Source organism: Girardinichthys multiradiatus, chromosome 7 (genome assembly GCF_021462225.1).
Source record: "Girardinichthys multiradiatus isolate DD_20200921_A chromosome 7, DD_fGirMul_XY1, whole genome shotgun sequence".
In the NCBI taxonomy this organism is placed as follows: domain Eukaryota; kingdom Metazoa; phylum Chordata; class Actinopteri; order Cyprinodontiformes; family Goodeidae; genus Girardinichthys; species Girardinichthys multiradiatus.
In genome coordinates, this window is record NC_061800.1 from 40,219,861 (window position 1) to 40,241,952 (window position 22,092).

The following is a 22,092-nucleotide window of genomic DNA, read 5'->3' on the forward strand; positions in this document are numbered from 1 at the left end:
AATAAGGAGTGGTGGTTCTTGCATGAATTGATCCCTAGGCAAGCCTCCTCTTCTGTTCCCTTGCCAACAAATCAAAATCCAAGAAATCATCTGAAATTCTGGAGAGTGATAAAATGCAGGGCAGTCCCAGACAAAGCAGGTAACCTTGTTTCTCTATTCCCAACAGCAAGCAGGCGCAATAAATGCATCACAAGGGTTGCCAGACTCCCGCTGAATGCATATGCAAGAAAAGCTATTAGAAAACTTGTTCAGGGCACAGTTCACATGTAGGGTTATATTTCAACATCTGGTGCTCATGTGCCCTACTTTTTACCCTTGCCCTGGGCAACTGCTGCGTTATATTATGTTATGTTATGTTATGTTAATGTGAAACACTACAAAAGACTGAAAACAGATGAGCTTGCTTTCTCAAGTGTTTATATAAAAGTGAAAGACATCTTTACAAAGACCATGTTTTTAGAAAAGTTTGGATGCTATTTAAAATGTGACTTAAAATAAAATCTAATATAATCCAACATATTTCACAAAATACACTAGATATTCCAACTATACCTACTTTTTATCAGCATATTTTAAGAATATTATCTTATTCTGAGTTGACCTTCCACAGTGAAGCCAACTGATGAAATTTCCATTGGAGGTTTGAGATAGGGCCAGGTTTATGCTAATTAGGATGGAAACCTTCAGGGCGTGATTTAAAAGTGAGCAGCGTGTTCTTTTTTGAATAACAAATGACCTGTATTATGGAGGCCCAATCTTGCCATAATTAAGAATACATATAAAAATAAATCTATGACTCAATAAAATGATTACTGGGCCAAAAAGCAGCTAGACATATAAATAAGAGTTAAATGCAACAAAATAATAAAATGTAGAGATTTATTCAATACCTGATCAATTTTTCAGATATAAATTTCTTTGTTAATCTTAAACTATTTTAAATTTGTAATTACACTTTTTTTTCTAAACCAGTAATTTTCAGTCATACTGTTTTTCTTTAACTCTTTTTTATTTTCCTTTGTTTATTTAATACAGGTGAATTATTTTTGAGAAATAAAACATGTTTTAAATACATTTGGGTGGTAATAAAAATTCACTTGTATTAAATAAACAAAGACAAAATATATAGAAAATAGCAACTGTCATCAGATGATTAACAGGCATGCTGCTAATAGCTTGATAACCATAAATTTAAAACCTTAATAACAGTTTCCACACCATAACTGTCTGTATTCCTTATGATCGAAAATATTTCCAAACAGCTGAATTCGGATTTTTCCTCAGAGAGGGAAACGTGGAGCAGGGTTCCATCAGCCAGCTGACAGGATGGGTGGAGCAATAGGTGGGGGACAGGTAGTGCTGTGTTATTCCGTACAGCCAGCGAAAACTCATGACTTTTAAAAAACCTTAGTAGGTCCTGATAGTGATAACCAGCCAATGCCTGATGGAGCCTACGGTTAACTTTAAATAAGAATAAAATAAATCAGTGAATGAGGAAATACATAAATCTGGTGCTTCTGTTTTAAACATTATCTTACTTCAAACATGAAGAAAAAACATAAAATGAAGTTGCTCCTCAAAGACTAAAACTCACTCTTCTTTATTTAACTTGCTGATACTGTATGTTTCATTAACATGAGAGTTGTAAGTTTATACCACCGCTTGGATGTTGCTCTTCATTTTTTCCTAATTTAGTATTCTGTGATCTGCTGATATGTAAATCAGCCAGCCGCCCTCCATTGCTTCCTTGCTGCTGTTAATCAATGAGGCGGTAGTCTGTCGCTGGTGCAGAGAATCTCTGATAACACAAAAAAACAACACAATAATAAAGAAAGCTGCAATAAAAAAAAAACGTGTCCACTTTTATTTATGATTTTCCATTTGGTTTAATTTCCTTTTTTTTAATGTTTTTTTACCTCTTCATCCATTGCCTTCGTTCTTCTTTTACACACAGGTTTTTTTTTTTATACATTTGTCTGTTAATGTGTCCTTAATTTGCTTGAAACAGGAACAGCTGCTGGTCATTCTTAGAAGAATTTGGAAACCGAAAAACAAAAAAGCTGCACAACAATTTTAGAAGAACATGCCATGAGGGATGAACACCTAGATTTCGTCCAACTTTGAAAGGAACGGAACATTCTGCTGATTCCTTAGCATTAGGTGTTACAAGGACAACTTGTAACAGAGAGAACCAGCTGAGAGCATAAACAGATAAAAGAGAACTGGCGTGTTCCTTCTAAACAGGACTTGAAAGGAAATATAAACAGAACCAAATGTGGGTAACAGATGTGCTCAAGGTTCAGCATCTCTAAAGCAATAATATCAGTTAAATTTTGAGAAATACAGTATCAGTGGTAACAGACGTCCTAAAGAAGAAGATATCTTAAAGTTAATGAAGATGTTTTTCTGCATATTTTTTGTTATTTCACATTGGTTCTTGTGTTTAAACTTTATATAACAACTTTTTCTTTTTACAATTCCTTCTCAATTCTGCTTGGGCTGCCGCTCGGATTGTACGTCACAGGTTGAGAAACACGTAAAAATAAGCGCAAGACACCAAACACAATTCAGCTGAAAACACAGACAAAAGTTCAATCCACAGGTGTTTGTGTTTTCTTTTTTTTTTTTAGTTCATTTTTTTAGGTTTAGTTTCTTATCTATTTCTTTGTGTTCTGTTCTCTGTGTATGCTAGTTTATTCTCTCAGTCCAGTGTTAGTCTTTTCCCCTTTGTTAGCAATCCAAATTTTCTTTGAGGGTAAAGGATGGGAATTGGGCCGATCTAACTGCCATGAAAAAGTTGGATATGGGTCGCATATGGGAAAAAAAATTGGAAGTTGGATATGGGTCACATATGGGCAAAAATGTTGGTTTTGGGGCACGGCGAAAACGCGTTACCTATGTTCAGAGGCTTCAGGCTTCAACGCAGCTGTCACGGGTTTGACTCCTGGCCCAGGTGACCTTTGCTGCATGTCTTCCCCCTCTCTTCACCTCTTTCCTGGCAACCTAATGTCAGCAAGGTAAAAAAAATAAAGGCCACTAGTGCTGCAAAAAAAACATAAAAAAAAACTGTTGGATTTGGGCTGCATTCACCTGCAGTGTGAACATATCCTTATTCTCCTTCCCTCAGCTTTTCTGCTTTCATTCTGCCACAGTTGTTCCACATTTCCACTGATTAGCTCTTCAGGTTCTTTTGTCATTGTCCATCCCTGCCTTAGTATTTGAGCTTCTGGTTTTTCCCAATTCATTGCTGGTTTCTTCCAAAACGCTGCCTGTGTTTCATGACCACCCCATAGAAAGTAACGATCGAAAACTCACCAGCTTAATTTTGAGTTTATAAAGTGGAGATTAAAATAAAGATTTGTCCAGTGGGGAGTAAAAAGTGAGGAGAAATGTTGTCTCCAAGCAGCAGATTAGAGACCACCAAAACCAGCACCCTACTCAGGGAATTAAAAGAGTTCTGTGGTGAGCCTAGTGACCAAATTGGCAGTAATTCACCAAATTGGAGAAAAACTGCTGTGACCAAATTTGCAGTTCAAAGCACTAAAATTTTCCACCCCTGCTGTCACCTAGATGTCCTGGCTGCTGACTCAGCTATAGCTTACTTTCATGGAGGTGCATAAACCACGCTTTCATCCCACAGTTTTAAAATTACAGTTTTGCTTTGAAAAGCGCCTTGCAGCAAGATGGTCAGAGGTTCAAATCCCTGCCTGGCATCTTTCTGCATGCTGTTTGCATGTTCTCTCCATGCATGGGTTCTCTCGGGTACTCCGACTTCCTCCCATTGTCCAAATGTATTACTGTTTGGTCAATCGCTCTCGCTAAATTGCCTTTAGGTAATAGTGTGTGTGTGCAGGGTTGGTTGTCCTGTACGTTTCTGTGTTGCCCTGTGATGGACTGGTGACCTGTCCAGGGTGTACACCAATGACCACTGGTGATAGGCACCAGCCGCCCGGGGAAAAGCAGGTATAAACAATGGATGGATGCATTAAAAAAGCAATTGTGCCGGTTATTATTGATTTATGTTTTATGCTTTCAAGATTTCTAGGTTCCCCTACCCCATAATATTATGATAGTTGGCCTTTAAAAGTGTGATCAAGACCACATGTGATTCTAGACCATGGCTGCAAATGCAGTGAAAATGATAATAGAAGTGTTTTCTGGGAATCAGATCTTGCCAGCTCAAATGTTCCTCTTTGCTAACTGAAAAGTTTCCCTTTCTCTGCTAATGCTGCAGGTGGTTGACCACATTTGTTTTTCCTCGCATAAAGAAATTAGTCTTTCCAGCTGCATAAAGGGAAAACACAACACAATGTAAAGTTAAATCAATTGTTTTGCTACAGACATAGAAACTTTTCTGAGCAGAAACATAAAAAAGATGAAGTTTTTTTTACATTAAGAAGTAAAATGTGTGGGTTTATTAAAATATGCATGAAATCTGTGTAAGTTCACTGAATCTAAATTGAGTTGTCAGAGAGGTGGGAAGAGAAGCACATCGCTTCTTTCCTCTTCTCCGCTGCAACTCCATGAACCAAGATGATTCATGACAGTAATGTGGTTAAAAGTCAAAGGAGTGGGTGTTTAGATGGTTGATGAGGTGAGAGGATTGCAATGGTCAAAACTAATTTTGTTCAAATGCAGAAGATAAAGGTTTCCCCCCATGAAACACTTGTGAGGAAATGACACAGACACGAAGAAAAAGTGCCAGAGACACGATGCTTCTTCATTTGTGAGCAGATCTGGCATCTTATTAGTCTTTGAACGAAAACAGCTGCTTTGCTCTGTTGCCTATATTTTTCATCCTGACAGAGTGAATTCACACAGTGCTGCGTCTTCCCTAACTCAACGGTCTGCTGGCTGTTAATCTTTTAACTAATTCTCAAAGCAAAGTGCGAAACACACAGAAACTGATCTGCTGTCACATGTCTTAAGATACAAATTTGTAGCTGCATTTAGACAGATAAATTTGTTAAAAAAACATGTTATTGTTGTGCAATACTCTCACACTATGAAAAGTTGAAAAATATTTAAATACATTTTATGAAAAACCTTCTTGTGACTGCTGACAGTTCTGCTAATTTTACTATCTCATTAGCACAGTCATCAAGCTTTTTCTAGCTAAGACTTTTAACCAAGGCAAAGCCCACTCTCTCTCGGAAAGATGTTTTTATTTCTGCTTCCCTGGACTGCTGCATTTTCTTGTATGAAGGTTAAGATCATCCTGATAAAGAACGCTCAAATACTAGACAGCTACAAAAAGAAAATCCTAAAAACCCAGACTTTTTCTTTGGCTTTCATTTCTACTTGAGTTTTGACATCCTGGCGTAATCTTGTTGTGTTTAATCAGCTTTTTTTAAATTTTGAATACGTTTTTTTACAAGATATTCTATCTTACATCTAATTTTTAAGTGTTTTCATGGCTTAATATTGAATTATATATGTTTCCATATGGGATGCATGTTGGCCCAGTTGTTACTGTTGCCCTGCAGAATAGAAGGTTCTGAGATCAAATCCCAGCCCGGAGGACTTTCTGTATGGAGTGCATGTTCACGTTCAGGCATGGGTTTGCTCCAGGTGCACGGTTGTTTATCCTGTGTGTTTCTGTGTTGCCCTGTGATGGATTGGCGACCTGATCAAGGTGTACCTAATGATGCAGCCCTGCAAGGACAAGTGGGTGTAGCCTCGATGCCATCTGCTGAGTTTCCTCAGACAGAAATATTTTTAACCAGTTTGAATAATAAACTGAATCTGACTGCACTGTTTGATAGTTAGGATCAAGTGGAGTGTATGTACCCGATTTGAAATCTGTATGATTTGACTGAATTTGTAAGGTGCCTTGAGACACCATGTGTTGTGAATTGGTCCTATATTGAATCGACAATGGATACATTTCTATATACGTTTTCACTTTCTCTTAGAGCACTTTGGTACAATTTGCATGATTTTGAATAAATTAAATAATTTGACATTGACAACTTATATTTCACCCCAGACCCACTTGGTCAATCTTAGCCTCGTATGACCCAAGCACCAAGTTCCAGTTAAAATCCCAGTAATGGAAAGTAATGGATTACTTATTAGAAGATCTTAGATCTCTGATCAACAAAAAATTAAAATTTTTAGTGTGCAAAATTAAGCTGCTTAAGATTTTCTACAAAGATTAACCAGCAATGCTAGTAAATTTGAGCCAAAAATATGTTTTAATTGGATGATAAAATGCCTGATAACTTAAGACTTTGCAGTGATAAAAAATATTTATTTGTAGTTTGAGTATTTTCAGTTTGGGTCTATTTGTCTATAGATCCAAAGACAAAATCTGCTTTTGTTTCATCTGCCCTCTGCATGTACCTCTTGAGTTTGATGCAGTTTTAGGCCTCAAACTAATTGAACAGTGAACAATGAAAGTGGCTGATCAGAAGATGTCAGAGTTATGGTCTCTGAATAATAAGGGCACTTGTTAGTTTTCCCGTGTTGCAAAGTTCTTTGGCTACATGGTGCCATTATTTTTTACATTAATATCAAAATAATCAATTTAGAATAGAAATGAAATGTCCCTCTTCTGTTTAAGCCTGAAGCTGAAACATTTACCTTGGTCAATCCTCAAAGCTCCACCAGCAACACTAAATGCAATAACACACACAGGGGCCAGGAGTTTTATTACATTATCGAGATGAAACTCTGCTGGTCTTGGAAAATATAATGTTAATGTGTAAGGCAAGTAACCAGTTTCAAGCGTTTAGTGTTTATCACCTGATTCTCATTTAATGTGCTGCTGTATTATACACAGAGGCGGCATTATTACAGAAATGTGATTATAGTGCTTTTATATGGAAAGTATTTCTTCAAAGTTAAGAGATTTGAAGAAAAAAAATGATGAGAGGAAATAAACATGGAAGGAGTATTTCATATTCACACTTCCATTGGCAAAATGAAATACTGCTAAATAAAAATTATGAATTTAACTTTAGAAAAGAACGTAATTTGCATTATTTTCTTAGATGAGCCTTTTGCTTTTGACATGACTGCTGGTGTACATATCTTAGGTCCATTCTTCACATCTGTCAGTTTATGTTCCACATGAGGGAAAATCTATTTGTTTTCATAAAGGACTTGGAAAATGTATAAGAAGCAGCTTTTTTGAATTCAATAAACTAAAATGAGAAAACAAGGGAAATAAAACATCTCATTCCAAAAATAAATACCTTCTTTTTGAACTTTACCTGATCTGATTGAAATATTATCATTTATAACTTGTAATTTGTAATGATGTTGCTTTTATACCCACCTGATGTGGAACATTTGAAGTTTATATCCTGTGCTTTAATTTTTAAATGCCTTACTAAAACACTTTATTAGCTTGAGATGTAAAAGGGTAACAGCAGATCAGCAGCTTTTATGATATACATATGTGGTCACACAGGATTACAGCTTTGTTAATTTAAAATCACAAACTATTCCCTACATTGTGTCATCAGAAATTACCTAGATCAACCATTGTAGATGTTTTTGTAAATGCTTTTTCTAAAGCAATATGTGAAAATAAATCAGAATTCTGTTTTTACACTTCTTCCTGAAGAGTTCCTGTGGAACGTTATGATCTTCTGCACACAGAAATGATTCAGCAAAAAATGCAGGTTATAAAAACCCTGTTACAGAAAATGTAGTTTCCTTTCATTTGAAAAACAAATATGGTATAAACACAAAGAAACATTGAGGGTTTGACTCCCAATTTCACAATATTTGTCTTGCCTGGTTTTGATTTATCATCATTGTGATTTTTATCATTCTCTGCAGAGGCCCTACATTTCCTAATCCAGTTTAGCCTGCTTTGATCATCAGTGTTAACTAAAATCATCTTCTGGGTTTCCACATGAAGGGACATGAGTGGAGGAAAAACCACAACCATTCTTTGCAGAGCCCCCCTTTCCTCAAAGTGACTATCAGAGATTGCATCAAGCACAAAATGTAAAATATGTTAGGATCTCAAAAGGCAGCTAACATTTGCTTATATACTCAAACTGGGTTTGCATCAGAGATATTATCTTTTGTTTTTGAGGCTGAGATGGTCTTAAGAATTGGACAAAACTGCTCTGACGTCAAAAGGACTAAAAATGAACAGCAGATCTGAGGTTACAGCACAGAACCCACAATAAATGCAAATATGTGTTAATAATTTGTTCTTTCAGCTGTCATTTCTTTCAGATCTTTTTTCTTGTCATGAAGTCAGTGTTAGAATCTATCAGAGTTCAGCTTATTTTAAAGCTTATATTATAATAAAAGAGACGTTTTTAAATGAAGTGTTTGAATTCATAAACAAATACACAACTAATATAAAATCAGTAAAGACAGCAGATTAAAATGGATATCAAATCCTCAGTTTCTATTTTCTTGTAATTATCAAAACCTTAAACACAGGCAGATTATGACACAGTGTGGTTAGTTTAAAACCGAATAAATGGCCAAAAAAGAAGGGCGACCTCTGGGTTGGAGATTTGAGCAGTTGGAGCAAATGAAGTTCTTAGAAGTCTTCACGTCTTTTCACAAGATGGTGATATGGCAACTAAGACATGCCCCACATTAAGCCTCGTCATGAGTAAAATCACTTGAGCCAACTTCCTCTGGCAATGATGAGGTTTGGGTTCAGAGTAAGTTTGTGCTGTAAACCATTGATTTACACCAGCTCTCCCCTCCAACATGTCATTTCTCACATAACACAGACTGAGTTGTGCAGAACATGTCCAGATCTAGGCTTGAATGATTTTGCTGACAGGGACTTGTATCAAGAACAGAGCAGAGAAAGTACTCCTGGATCAGTGCTTCTTTGTTCTCTTTGTGTCTCTGCTCTGTTCTCTCAAACCCCCAGTCGGTCGTGGCAGATGGCCGCTCACACCGAGCCTGGTTCTGGTTCTGCTGGAGGTTTCTTCCTGTTAAAAGGGAGTTTTTCCTCTCCACTCTCGCTACATGCATGCTCAGTATGAGGGATTGCTGCAAAGTCAATGTCAGTGACTGTCCACTGTCTCTACATGCTCATCCAGGAGGAGTAACTGCTACAAGACTCTGACATTATGCAACCTGCTGGGTTTCCTTACATAGAAAAACGTTTTATCCAATTTGAATAAATAACTGAATCTGACTGCACTGTTCAATGGTTAGGATTAATTAGAATGTATGTACCTGACTTTTGTGAAGTGCCTTGAGATGACATGTGTTGTGAATTGCTGCTATATAAATAAACTGAATTGAATTGAATTGAATAAATATTCCAAACAGTTGTAGCTATTAAGTGGTCTGGGAAAAAATATAAATAAATACAAGGCAAAAAAATCCATTTAGGCTTACAAAGTTACTATATTTCTAGTTTCATGGCAAAACTAGTCAATAGCTGCGGGAGAAAAAAAATAGGAAATCTTCAGTCATTCATGCCCTTCAGTTCAAGTTTATAATGAACTACCTCACTATTAGTGTCTGGAGGAGAACATTGATTTGAAAAACTGTCTCACAGGGTAGGAAATGAAATATTGCAAACAGAGATAATTCAGTGTAAATGTACAAGATGAAAAATGTCTACGGAAGTAGTGCCGGCAAGTGTTTTTCTTGTTAGAAGATATCTGGTTTTGAACATGTCCTTCAATGTTGTTTTTTTGCCTCCATTAAAAGAACTGATGGGAGCTTCCTTTAAGCTATTTTCATTTTCTGGCAAACGTTTGGTGTTGGATAGTTTATTTTTTTAATAGCTTAAGTTTATGTGGTAATACCATTTATATTATTTAATATTTAACTAAATGTAATTAATAGATAAATGTATATTGTTTTCATGTCTTTATTGCTTTGCTTCCGTTTATTTCTCGATGAAACCTGTTGACATATTTTTGCCAATATAGGGTAAAAATTAAATGAAAGTTATATTGAACTCATTTACCTAGACATCTGGAAGGAGGAAGGAAACTATGAATTTCTAAACTAGTTAAACTATTTATCTGACAAGCAAATCTGTTGGCTCCTTGTGATTACAATGAGATAATCTCCTATGGTCTGTTATAACAATAACTAATATCTTGATTGTATACCCAAGCTCCTGGCATGATTATGCAATTACTTGCACCCTCCAAGTTTTTTCGCTCATCAATACGTATTCTGCTGAGCCATCATTATGAGGCTTCAATTAGCCCACTCAAGCAGAATGGATGTTTAGAGCAGAATAGGCTTCAGGGTCCAACATTTCCTGGTACCAATGTTACTTTTTTAGCAGTGGGGAAATAGGTTGCAAAAAGTTTTTTTTCTGTCCTGTGTGAGTGTGAACAATGTGCTTTTTAAAACTATTATATGTTGATCCAGAAAATCAGGACAAGCTGTTATTTGTGTACTTTTAATAAAATAAAAATGTCATACAGCCACAGTATTCGGCGGACAAAGGCAAAACTAGTCAATTGTAGAGTTAACATTAAATCATATAAATCATATGAAGACAGACCCTGGTAATTATTTGTTATTTCTCTCAGGATCATCTCTGAATAATTTATGGCCCTGATGGCTCACTGTTGCGTTTATATATCAGCTAGGGTCAGGACTGCAGAACAGCTAGATTCTACAGGTGGTTGCTGTGTAAAACCGCCATTAACCACTGGCTTGGTGGTTAAAGGCAAAATTGAATTTAATAATTAATTTATGTTTGCCCAGTTATTCATTTTTGCAGTTGAGTGTTTTCTTTGATGTTGCTGAGAATGTTGAATTAATCTTCTGAGATTTGATGGCTCACATAAAAGTAACCAACAACAGCGACTGGGAGTAGAATTTAGTCACAGATTGATGCAAATCATTTCAAAATGTTGTATCAAGTATCAGATCAGAATCCTGATCTGATACTTGGGATTGCATCGGGTCTTCTCTATCTAAAACTGGCAAAAAATGTATGCATAGATACAGCATAGATAAAAACTGCATGGGTTTGTCTGCAGTCCACCCTGAAAGGTAGTGCTCCTGGTACACATGATTGTGCTCTAGAATGTCTTGAAGAACATTGTCAATGCACAGTGAAATCTGTCTCTGCTATAACTGAAATATTATGTGTTTAAGTTGTACATCTTGGCTCTTGTATGTGTGGTATTTAAATTGTGCACTGCTTGTGCTGTATGATGTAAAAATTAGCAGTATTCAGGACTAAATGCGGGCTACAATTAGATCCAATTTTAAAATCACAGCTGTCGGTCACCTTAACAGATAGACTGCAAGCAGCAATGTCAAATAAGTAAAAAATATATATGCTATTTTCCCACTTGGTGGTTGGCTGGGTCTCCAGAAGCATGCCTTTGTATGGTTTGGTTTGTACGACTAAAGAAGGTAATTTAGTATCATCAGTTTTCCGACTGGGACATGGATAATTATAATGGAAAATTACATTAGTAGAAAATTACTAGCTATCCTTTGTCCAAACCCTTTCATTAATCAGAGTTTGAAGAAACATATGAACTCTGTTTATTCTGGAAAGGTCTGAAATACTCCCTCCACAAAGACATTCATAATCAGTTAAGGGAGTATTTTACTCTTCATGTGGTAAAATGAAATGGTCCAACTTGCGGGAGACAGGAGCTTGCATTCCAGCAGAGTTGTACTTTATCTTTCCTTAAGTGGAACAAACTGCTCTGGTTCTATTATCTTAACCATATCTCTAAGCATTAGCAAATGCATCACTGTGGAAACCAAAGCCCAGTTTTCTCTTTGGATTTGAGCATTTCTCAGGGATCACCAACATGGTCTCTCTTCTGCTCTTTATCTTTATTTACTCAAAAACACTTCTTCCCCATCTATGATTAGAGTTCTGTAGACTGCAGAGATTTCCCAGCTTCCTTTAACACCAACCACATTAAATAAATGTAAACAAACTTTATTTAGTATTCATGACCTTCTTTTTGAGCAATTCCCAGCCTCCCTACAACCCTTACCACCACATGTAGGCATAAATATATAACATATAGCTCCAACAAGGAATATTTAGATCTGTTTTGATTTATGTTAGTTAACAGAGTTGAAACATATAAACCAAAAGTCAACAACCTAAATGTACTAGAAAATTAATTTCCAGTTATTTTAAATTGAGTCTATTCATGTTTAAAACAACTGCAAGTCATCCAGAGGAACTTTAACACAACAATTCAACATTTCCCTACTGGTGAACCGCAAATACACATTGCCATGCATTTATTACCTATTTATGACATAAATAAACCAAGGAAAGAAAGGAGAATACAAGAGAGCTGACTCTTTTATTTAGAGAAACTTCCTGTAAGACTACACTAACTCAAAGCTTTATTAAAACATTCTGAGTGAAGGTGTCTGCAGTCACAGACTGATCTCGGTCTGGTCTTCAGGAAGTGGACTGCAGTATGGCTGGATTATTATCAGGTCACTGACTTGTCTAGTCGAGGATAAATGACGTGTGTATATCACAGTGTTCTAAAACGTTTTATCTGGATGCTTGTGCAAACCGCTACCTGCCCTTTATGATTGCATGGTTTGCCAGAGGTCTTCTTCTTGCAATGAATCACTTGGCTCTGGTCATGCAGTCTGGTTTTTTGAAAATGTTCTGTCCATAAAATGTTCAGCTCACACAGAATGAATCAAATAAGCTAAAATTACAACCCTAACATCAGCTAATTAATATTCATTTGTTTAGTCATTTTGTTGAAAATATTTCAATTAGGCATATAAAGTGCATTGTAGTACTTGGCGTCTAGAATGTTTCATGTTTTTCTGTTTTTGTTGTCAGAAAGTTCTAAATGTGGACAGAAACATGTTCCATTAAGACTTTTTCAATTGTAATAAATATACATATGCAAATATACATGTGTGTGTGTGTATACAGGGGTTGGACAATGAAACTGAAACACCTGGTTTCAGACCACAATAATTTATTAGTATGGTGTAGGGCCTCCTTTTGCGGCCAATACAGCATCAATTTGTCTTGGGAATGACATATACAAGTCCTTCACAGTGGTCAGAGGGATTTTAAGCCATTCTTCTTGCAGGATAGTGGCAAGGTCACTACGTGATACTGGTGGAGGAAAACGTTTCCTGACTCGCTCCTCCAAAACACCCCAAAGTAGCTCAATAATATTTAGATCTTGTGACTGTGCAGGCCATGGGAGATGTTCAACTTCACTTTCATGTTCATCAAACCAATCTTTCACCAGTCTTGCTGTGTGTATTGGTGCATTGTCATCCTGATACATGGCACCGCTTTCAGGATACAATGTTTGAACCATTGGATGCACATGGTCCTCAAGAATGGTTCTGCTGCCCAAATCACGGCAGAATTAAATGTGCACCTCAACTCTCCTGTTTCCACCAGAACTGTCCGTCGGGAGCTCCACAGGGTCAATATACACGGCCGGGCTGCTATAGCCAAACCTTTGGTCACTCATGCCAATGCCAAGCGTCGGTTTCAATGGTGCAAGGAGTGCAAATCTTGGGCTGTGGACAATGTGAAACATGTATTGTTCTCTGATGAGTCCACCTTTACTGTTTTCCCCACATCCGGGAGAGTTATGGTGTGGAGAAGCCCCAAAGAAGCGTACCACCCAGACTGTTGCATGCTCAGAGTGAAGCATGGGGGTGGATCAGTGATGGTTTGGGCTGCCATATCATGGCATTCCCTTGGCCCAATACTTGTGCTAGATGGGCGCGTCACTGCCAAGGACTACCGAACCATTCTTCAGGACCATGTGCATCCAATGGCTCAAACATTGTATCCATGGAGCGTTGAGTGCTTGTTCCACTAAACAGGTTCATTGTTAAACTGTTAAGTTAGACCAATAGCAGTTTAAGGAAACACAAATTGACATGCATTCTCTTTATACAGGAAGGATGGCCAGTCCCTCGGACTGACTTGGAGATATTCAACTTCACTTTCATGTTCATCAAACCAATCTTTCACCAGTCTTGCTGTGTGTATTGGTGCATTGTCATCCTGATACACGGCACCGCCTTCAGGATACAATGTTTGTCCATGGTTTGTCTCCTTAGCTGCGCAAGACACCAAAAGGAAGAAACAAGCTCCAGGCGCAGCTTAAAAGCTCTTGGAGCATGGAGTTTGGGTTCGGGGACATGTGTTTGATATCTGTGTCTTGGTTGGGGGTGACCCGGTGGGAGGATTCATGTCGGGGTTCATTGGCGGTGGGGGGCTCATGGGGTTGGGATCGGAATTCATTGGGGGGCTGGGATTATTTTATTCTGTGGCGACTCTTGTTGGCGGGCTGGTTTGGACCATGTAGACCCCTCTTTTGTACATGGCCCCCTCTCCAGATGAGGATGGGGTTGTTGGAGACTGGGGTCTGGGCGGGAGGTCGGGGTCTGGGCTGGGGTCGCTCAGGTTCAGGCGCGAGCCTGGGCTAGCCCAGACCAGGTTCATGTGCTGAGGTGGTCTGCCTGTCTCCACCCACGGAGGGAAGGGGACCACCTCCTGGGCCCGGGGGCTAGTTGTCCCTATGGGGTATCGGCACCTGGACCTGGGAGGATAGAGTATGTATGGGGAGTGTGAGTAAGTGTACGACGTCCATTGTTGTTTGTCTTTACGTTGGGTGCGTGCGTGTGAGTGTTTTTTTGTGTACGCATGAGGGTGGGAATGTGTGATTGTGACTGTGTGTGCCTGTTTTTTGTGTCAGGTTGGGTCTTGGGCTGCTCCCTCTCCTGGATCAGTTTAGGCCCCCCATCAAATGTGGGGCCTACTCCCTCCTGCCATACTACCTGCCGGTGGTTGGTGTCTCTGCCTGCCGGTGTACTTGTGGTTCTCGGTATCCAAGGATGGGTGCTTGACGCCTGGGCTGTGCTTGGGGAGTGATATGTCCCGGGGTCTCGGGTCTCTGGGTCCATGGCTGGATCTGCTCGGGCGTAGACGGCTGCCGCTGTGGGCTCATCGCTGCAGCTCCCTGTGGCATCTGGACTGTGGCTGCTGGGTGGTTCCCCTGGGATTCTCCACTGCTCTTCTCTGGGGGGGTTGCAGTTGTCCCGCTCTGGGGGTCCTTTGGATGTCTGTGGCTCGGATCTCTTCCGTATCTGTCCCAGGTCCAGGGGGGCAGGTCTGTGGCTCCTCACACTCACCATTGCATTTTTTTATGGAGAAACCTTGTATACACAAGCGCACTCACACTCAGACCCACAAATGTTTAGATACATCTAGCATTGATAAGCACTTTTCGGTAAAAAAGCTGGTAATTTGAACGTTTCTGCAGGTGTAGAACCAAGCAGGGTGTTATCTTGCATTCTCTTCATCCTTCATTCTTTCCTCCGTTCTATTCTCCTTCTTTCCCCTTTTCCTTTTTTTCCCCCCTTTCTCTCTTTTGTGCTTCTTTCTTTTAATTTCTTTCTCTGTGTCTGTAACAACTGAAATAATCCCAAAGCAGTTTCTTATAACGTTTCTTTATAGGAATATCCAGCAGCGTTTAATGCATTAGCTGTAATGCTCCAATTGTGAAAGTAAATCTGCTGGGCATCTTCTTGGCACCTCAGACAACAATTCTGAGCGCTACTCTGCCGGACAGGACACGGTTAAAAAACATCCATGCACCTAAAACTTTATTTTATTGTGCGTATCCATTTAACAGTGAGACCATGCTGGTCCAAACTGACATAGCACTAGTCTTGTCTTTTTAAAAAGCCATTTTTGCAGAAGTGGCAGAGGATAAAATGATAACTTTTAAAATCAGCTGGACTGCGGGAGTTATTCTGTTTTCTTTGAACATCTCTGTCAGTACACAGCTTTCAAAGTGTATCGGTCATCTACTTGTAGGTTTCTTAGATAGAGGTGATCCAGACATTAGCTTAGTACAGCATGGAGAGCCATCATTAACCTCTAATATGAAAAATGAGCAAACCGATGGCAGAACAGAGGCAGAGGAAGTGGAGAGGTGGGTGGAAAACAGCTTTCAGAGGTTGTGCCGGAATGAACCTATGGTTGGGATGATAAAACATTACTGGGAGGAAATAAATTGCATGAATCAGTGGGAAGAAAGGAACTTGGCTGTGTGTGGCACAAATTTGTGAGTTGGTCAAGTTCAAACTCATCTAAGGTCAAATGAGTGGACAAGGGACAAGGAGTGGACAGAATTACGACCACCTTCATAGATGAGGAGAACAATATTATTCTAGAAAGAAAACTGATAGACTGTCTAAATCCTATATGAAAGCTCCCAATTGTTCTGGTAAATGTTTGATATTGAAAGAAGAAGAATTTGATGTAAGGCGGCAGGTGGGAAGTTTCCAGTTATTGGTAATTAATAAAGCATAACGACAATATTTGTTTAGGTATAATAGATGAATGGAAGACTTTGTAGTTCATGGAGAGAAGTACAGATTTACCAAACAGCACATAACAAAATCAGATTTGCACAGTAACGTACATAGAAATGAAAAGTAACAAATGATCTGAGAAAAAGTAAATGTTTAAAGAACTGAAAGAAATTACAATGGATGGATGTAATGTCTGCAAGGAATTTACAGAAGTTTAAATATAAAAAACTAGCCTGACGTGAATCACTGTGAGATCAACTTCAGTTAAATGCATGACTGTAAGGAAATTGCTTTACCGTATATATGGCTATAACACTCATGGAGAATACTTTTACTACTACATCAGTAACATATGGCTGGGCTCTTTCCTGCAGTAACATTTCTATTAGAGCCTTTAATTGCTGGCCAAATAAAACTAGATGTTTAGGGTTATTGATTATGAAATAGTGTAATTATTTTGAGGGATTGGGGCCAACGAATCAACATGGACATCTAATTACTTTCAGTAAAGGAGTATTTGGTTTATGTGTTGTGTTTCAGTCTATTTGTAAGGCCTTCATGTAATGAGCTTTATTTTCTTTCAAGCCCCCACCGCTAATTTTCCAGGGACACCGTGTTTCAGAGGATGCTTTCCCAAGTTAAACTGTCCATAAAGCTATAGTTATCTCCTGGGTCTGTGAAAAAGAAGTTTCCATCATTAACAATAAACAAGGAGATAGCTAATTTTATTTTGTTTAACTCTTTTGGTTCTAAAATTTGTTAAATCTGACCTCCAGCTTACCAAAAATCCCACAAATTCCACATTGGTATGTATTAAACAAAGATAAAACTAAAATAGGAAAGCAGTATGTGCACCATCACCCAACAGCTTGTAGATCCACTATTAGCAGCATTAACTTTGTGCACGTGGTCTGTTTCTGTATGACCTCAGCAGCTTTTTCACATTGTTGTTGATGAGTTTTTGTTCTTTACAATGTTTCTTATTTATCTGTTCTTTCAAAATCAAATTTAGACCAAGCTTTTGCTGTTAAGTATGATACATATTGCCTGACATTTGACTCAAGAGTACTTTAGTTAACTGCAAAATGTCTGGGACCCATGCAGGGCTTGACATTAACACCCGCCAACCCGCCAAATGCCGGTGAATTTTAGCAGTGGCGGGTAACACAACCACTCCAACTAGCCACTTTAGCAGGTTAAATTATATATACAGTTTTTAATTGTAGTTTTCTTAAATGGCATCTGAAATAATAAACAAGTTGAATTGTGACACTACAACTCCCATGAGCACTGCCTGCATACAGTGTTTGCTCTCTGGTCCGTTCACATCACTTTAGACAGGCGGTCCCTGTGGAGAACACAGTTGTGAAGCGGTGGGGGCGGTAATGTTTCTACTTTGTACAATGCCAGTGTTGCCAAGTCCGTTTATTATAGGCGACTTTGGGCTTGTTTCTCTCTAAAGTCGCTTACAAAAAAGTTTGGACTTGGCTTTCTTTCCGAGTGAAACGCCTTGATTATCTCCCAGCTCCCTCAATAAAGCAAAACCCAAGTGGTACATAGTTTGTCCTTTCCACCCCGCTGTTTCCTGGTTATAGCGCCCACCAGAGTTGACTAGGCACATCCCGAACACACTCACGCCAGAACCCAGAGTGACAGGGAAACGAGTGATGAGACAGCATGTGTATGAGATGCAGTAGATGTGTGAAATATGGAAAGATTTTAATACAGAGTGGGAGAAAGAAAGAGCATTGAAAGACTGGATCTGACCTGAGATGAGAGTCTCCCTTCTGAATCCGCAGTGTGAAATATGTGCTCACCATGCCTTTTTCTTTTAAACAGACTTTAAAGAAAGTTTTTTTAAGTTTATTGTCATTTTGCTGTTAGGTTTTCAAAATGCACTTTTCTTTTGATTGGTTGTTATTCCAAATTAGAAGTTATTCAAAATGTTTATGGTAAAAGTGTTATTAATCATTTTGCTGCTTTGTATAATGCCATAATAAAAATATACATTTACACTGTTTTACACAGTGGTGTTTAGCCAGTTGGGCTTTTTTTGGGCTTGTTTTGATAGAGCTGGTTGCTTGATTCTCTCATGAGACCTGGCAACACTGATCACTGCACATTTCCATATAAAAGGAGCTTTACACAGAACCTTATCGGAGCTGAATGCTTGATAATGACCCAAAGTGGTAAACATTTTATGTAGTCTTGATATGATTGTGTAAAAGGGTCATTTACATTTAAAATGTTGTAAATCTAGTTGAAACATAAATTCTCAACAACAAAATTGTGGCTGGTGAAAATGCTGAGTGGCTAGTAACTCTGGAAAACCACTAGCCACAGTGGCTGGTGAGCAAAAAAGTTAATGTCAAGCCCTGTACCTATGACTGCAAAGCAAGCCCAAGCCATCACTCCTGCAACACTGTGCTTGACAGTTGGTATGAGGTGTTTGTGTTGAGATGCTGAGTTTGATTTTCACCAAACATGATACTGTGCTTTTCTTTTCTTATGTCTCATCTGTCTAAATCTTGAGGCTCATTCAGATTCAGATTCAACTTTGCAAATATGAGCCATGCTGCTAAATTATCTTTACAGAGAATAGGCTTTGTCCTCATAAGGATGACTGATAAGGACTTAAAAGTTAATCACCATATTTTGTGGTATAAAGTATATTGTGAGAATGTTAAAAGTGATAAAACGTTTTTAAAAATCAATAGCATACATGTTTGGTTATAGATTGTTCGGTACTGATTACACATCACTGTAGTAAAAGCCCACAACCTGAAATACTGCTCCTAAAATAAAAGCAAAACAACCAAAGGTCAACAAGCAAGAACTTAAAGAGGCTACTTTAAGACACTAGTAACACTAAGCAGTGCAATTTTATCACTAAATGTCACACAATAACTACATTTCATCATATCTTTAAATAATTGATATTTACTCCTCTTGTCAAATAGTAAAATTAAAAACCCAACACTGCTTTTAATTTTTGAGTTATATAAACATGCATAATTTATCACTGTCACAATAAATCAAAATCTTTATAACAATAAAAAGAAAATCACACTGATGGTAAACTGTACGAAAATGGTAAATTATTATCTATCGCCCACCCAGTCTTTTTCTAATTTCACTACACACGACATTCACAACACATTTAACATGCTAACTCAGGCCTGTGGAGTCTGTGTTAGAGCTCCTGGGATTTTTCAATTTCTTTGAGTATCAGAAAGTCTGATATTGAGGTGAATCTTCTGGAAAATACTGGGATGTTTTGCAACAGTCTTAAATAATAGTAACTAACTATAAAAGTATACTTAAGATGGTTTTGTAATGACTTTAAAAGCCTTCCCAGATTGATGGGCAGCAACAGTTATCATTGCTGATGTCTTTCTGACTTGGCTTTGTGTTAACGCACATACCTACATGATCCAAACTAGCAAAACAACTTTCACAGAGATTTTCACACTTCCTGATGATCAGTTAATCAAGTGGTTTAGGCAAGGCAAGTTTATTTGTATAGCACATTTCTATGATTACAATTTATTTGCTACATTATTTAAACATACTTTTTAAATTGTACCATTCTACATTGTGTTGGTATATAATTACATCCATAACTAGTTTCAACTCCTATCTCCCTTTTTGCTTTGTTCTCTCCACTTTTCTGTCATCCCTTTTTACCCCGACCGTTGTTCCCTCCTCCCTCCCTGTCCTCTCAGCAGTGGCTCAGTGTGTCTCAGCACAAGGCTGTGGATCCCACTACATGTACGCAATTGAGGAGTTCTGCTTGGCCAAATTCAGGCTAGACATGCAGGAACTGGACCAGAGTCAGTGGTGTAGCTGGGAGGACACAGCCGAGTGAGTAATCAACCACAAACATGCACAGGGGCGAGAAATGAAAATAGATTTACCCTCACAGAACAACATAATGAGCTTCACATCTGAAATGTGCATCTAGCTCTGAAAAGTGTTTGCCTCCTTGCTGTTATTTAGTTTTATCACACTGAGGTTAATAATGTCCTAAGTAACACGGTAATGTTTTAAGTTTTTATTGCAGCAATAAAAAGAGCTGTATTGTATTGTTTAAGAAAAAAAAAACTGTTTACTTGTTTATATATGTCAGGCGCTCTTTATGGTTGTCCACGTTTTTGGTTGTGTTCCAACAGTTGATTAAAAACTGAGTGAGATAACAGTGAGTGCAGGGTAAGAAACAGAGAGGATACACGCACAGTCAGTCAGAACAAAAGCTGCATGCCTTTGGCATAAACAAAGATCTTTTGTGCATGCACAAATATTATCCTTCCACTGACGGTAAAAGATGCTGCAGGCTACAGTTTTCCAATTGTTCCAACAGATGATGATTTAGCCTCAGTTAGTTTTATCAGTTAAGCAAACATGAAAACAATTCTTACTGCAGCGGCAAAAACTGTCACACTTTGAACAATGTGTCAAAAGACAAAAGCAACATTCTCAAGTTTATGTTTTTACTGTGATGTCACTCATCTGTTTTAATGATCTTCACTGCTATCTGTGATCTTGGAGGGGGAATCCAATTAGGCCGGCCTCCAAAAGCAGTATATCTTTGACTGAGATATTGACTGAGATTTTCTTTGAAGCATGGTATGGTTTCAGATAACAAAGGAAATGCAGCAAACATTAATTATTGTAGAGAAGCAAAACCTAACCCAACTAGACGTTTAATTGTCAATGCCTAACAGTACAGATGTAAAAAGCTATGGTCTTCGTCAAAATGTTTTCTTTAGTTTTCTGAAACCAAACATCTGACTTCTGTATTGTGGATCTGGGTTTCACTGAATATATTTTCAGCATCACCTTTCTACACATATGTGATGTGAGTTTCTGCTAAGCAAAGCTGACATGTATGTTTTAAGGAATTCTGCGAAATGACCATAGTAACTCAGAGACACCAGATATGGCACATTTAGGGGCCACTGCTAAGAAATGTACATAGAAGCAATGCAAGTGTTACAACTACATTACTTTATCTTTGGCTAAACTATGCTGACGCCCTGTCTGCACTAATCCAGATTCACTTGCCTCAGCAGGCTGGATGCTTGAATTAGCTGACACTGCCGGGAATGAGGAAATCATTTTACGTCTAATTAAGCTAATTATTATTTGACTGCTTGGGGTAACTTGAAGACTATTTAGAACATTGTACTTTCAACCAATGATAGTCAGGTCATTAATAAGATTGGAAATACAACTTTATCTGGGTGCAAGCAGTAGCAGATGTTAAATTGTACACCCTTCATCCCAATGCGTACACACTACACTAAATCGGGGTGCATAATAAATGACATTTCTTCACTGGTGGACCCAATAAACAGCATGTGGCAAGATAAGAAACATCAGACTTTGATCTAAATGCCACTGGCATCAATTACTGAATGGATAGAATAAGTTACAAATTACTTTCATATTAAATCCAGATTTGCAGCGAAGTTTGGTATGCGGCTCTTTGTTAGATCATTAGAAAGTCTGCATTTAAAGTTTGGATCAAATTTAATCTAATCAGTTTTTCATATTAGTCAGATGATATTGTACGGCACTATGGGCACAATTATTAGGCAACTTGTGTTTCTGAGGATTAATTTTATTTTTGAATAACTACAGAGCTTCCAGTAAATCCAAATTGTTGTTAAACCTCAGATCTTCATTTTCAAGACAGTAAAAGTAAGGTTTTTTATTTCTTAGGACAATATCCTTGTGTCCACAATTATTAGAGGAACTATAATTGTGCAGAATTATAAAACAGCTAAATGGAAAACAACAATTTTTCCATCT

General features: G+C 38.1%; 1 protein-coding gene across 2 annotated transcripts in view; it reads left to right on the plus strand.

Annotated features, from left to right (window-relative positions):
* Positions 1 to 22,092, plus strand: part of ramp1 (receptor activity modifying protein 1) — a 95,286-nt gene that overhangs the window by 43,515 nt on the left and 29,679 nt on the right. Inside the window, exon 2 of one of the 2 annotated variants that reach the window (XM_047371510.1) lies at positions 20,007 to 20,142. In XM_047371510.1, coding sequence (XP_047227466.1) covers positions 20,007 to 20,142 — 136 coding nt within the window. Of the gene's footprint in view, positions 1 to 20,003; positions 20,143 to 22,092 lie in introns of both variants that reach the window. The other variant, XM_047371509.1, reaches the window with a different exon arrangement.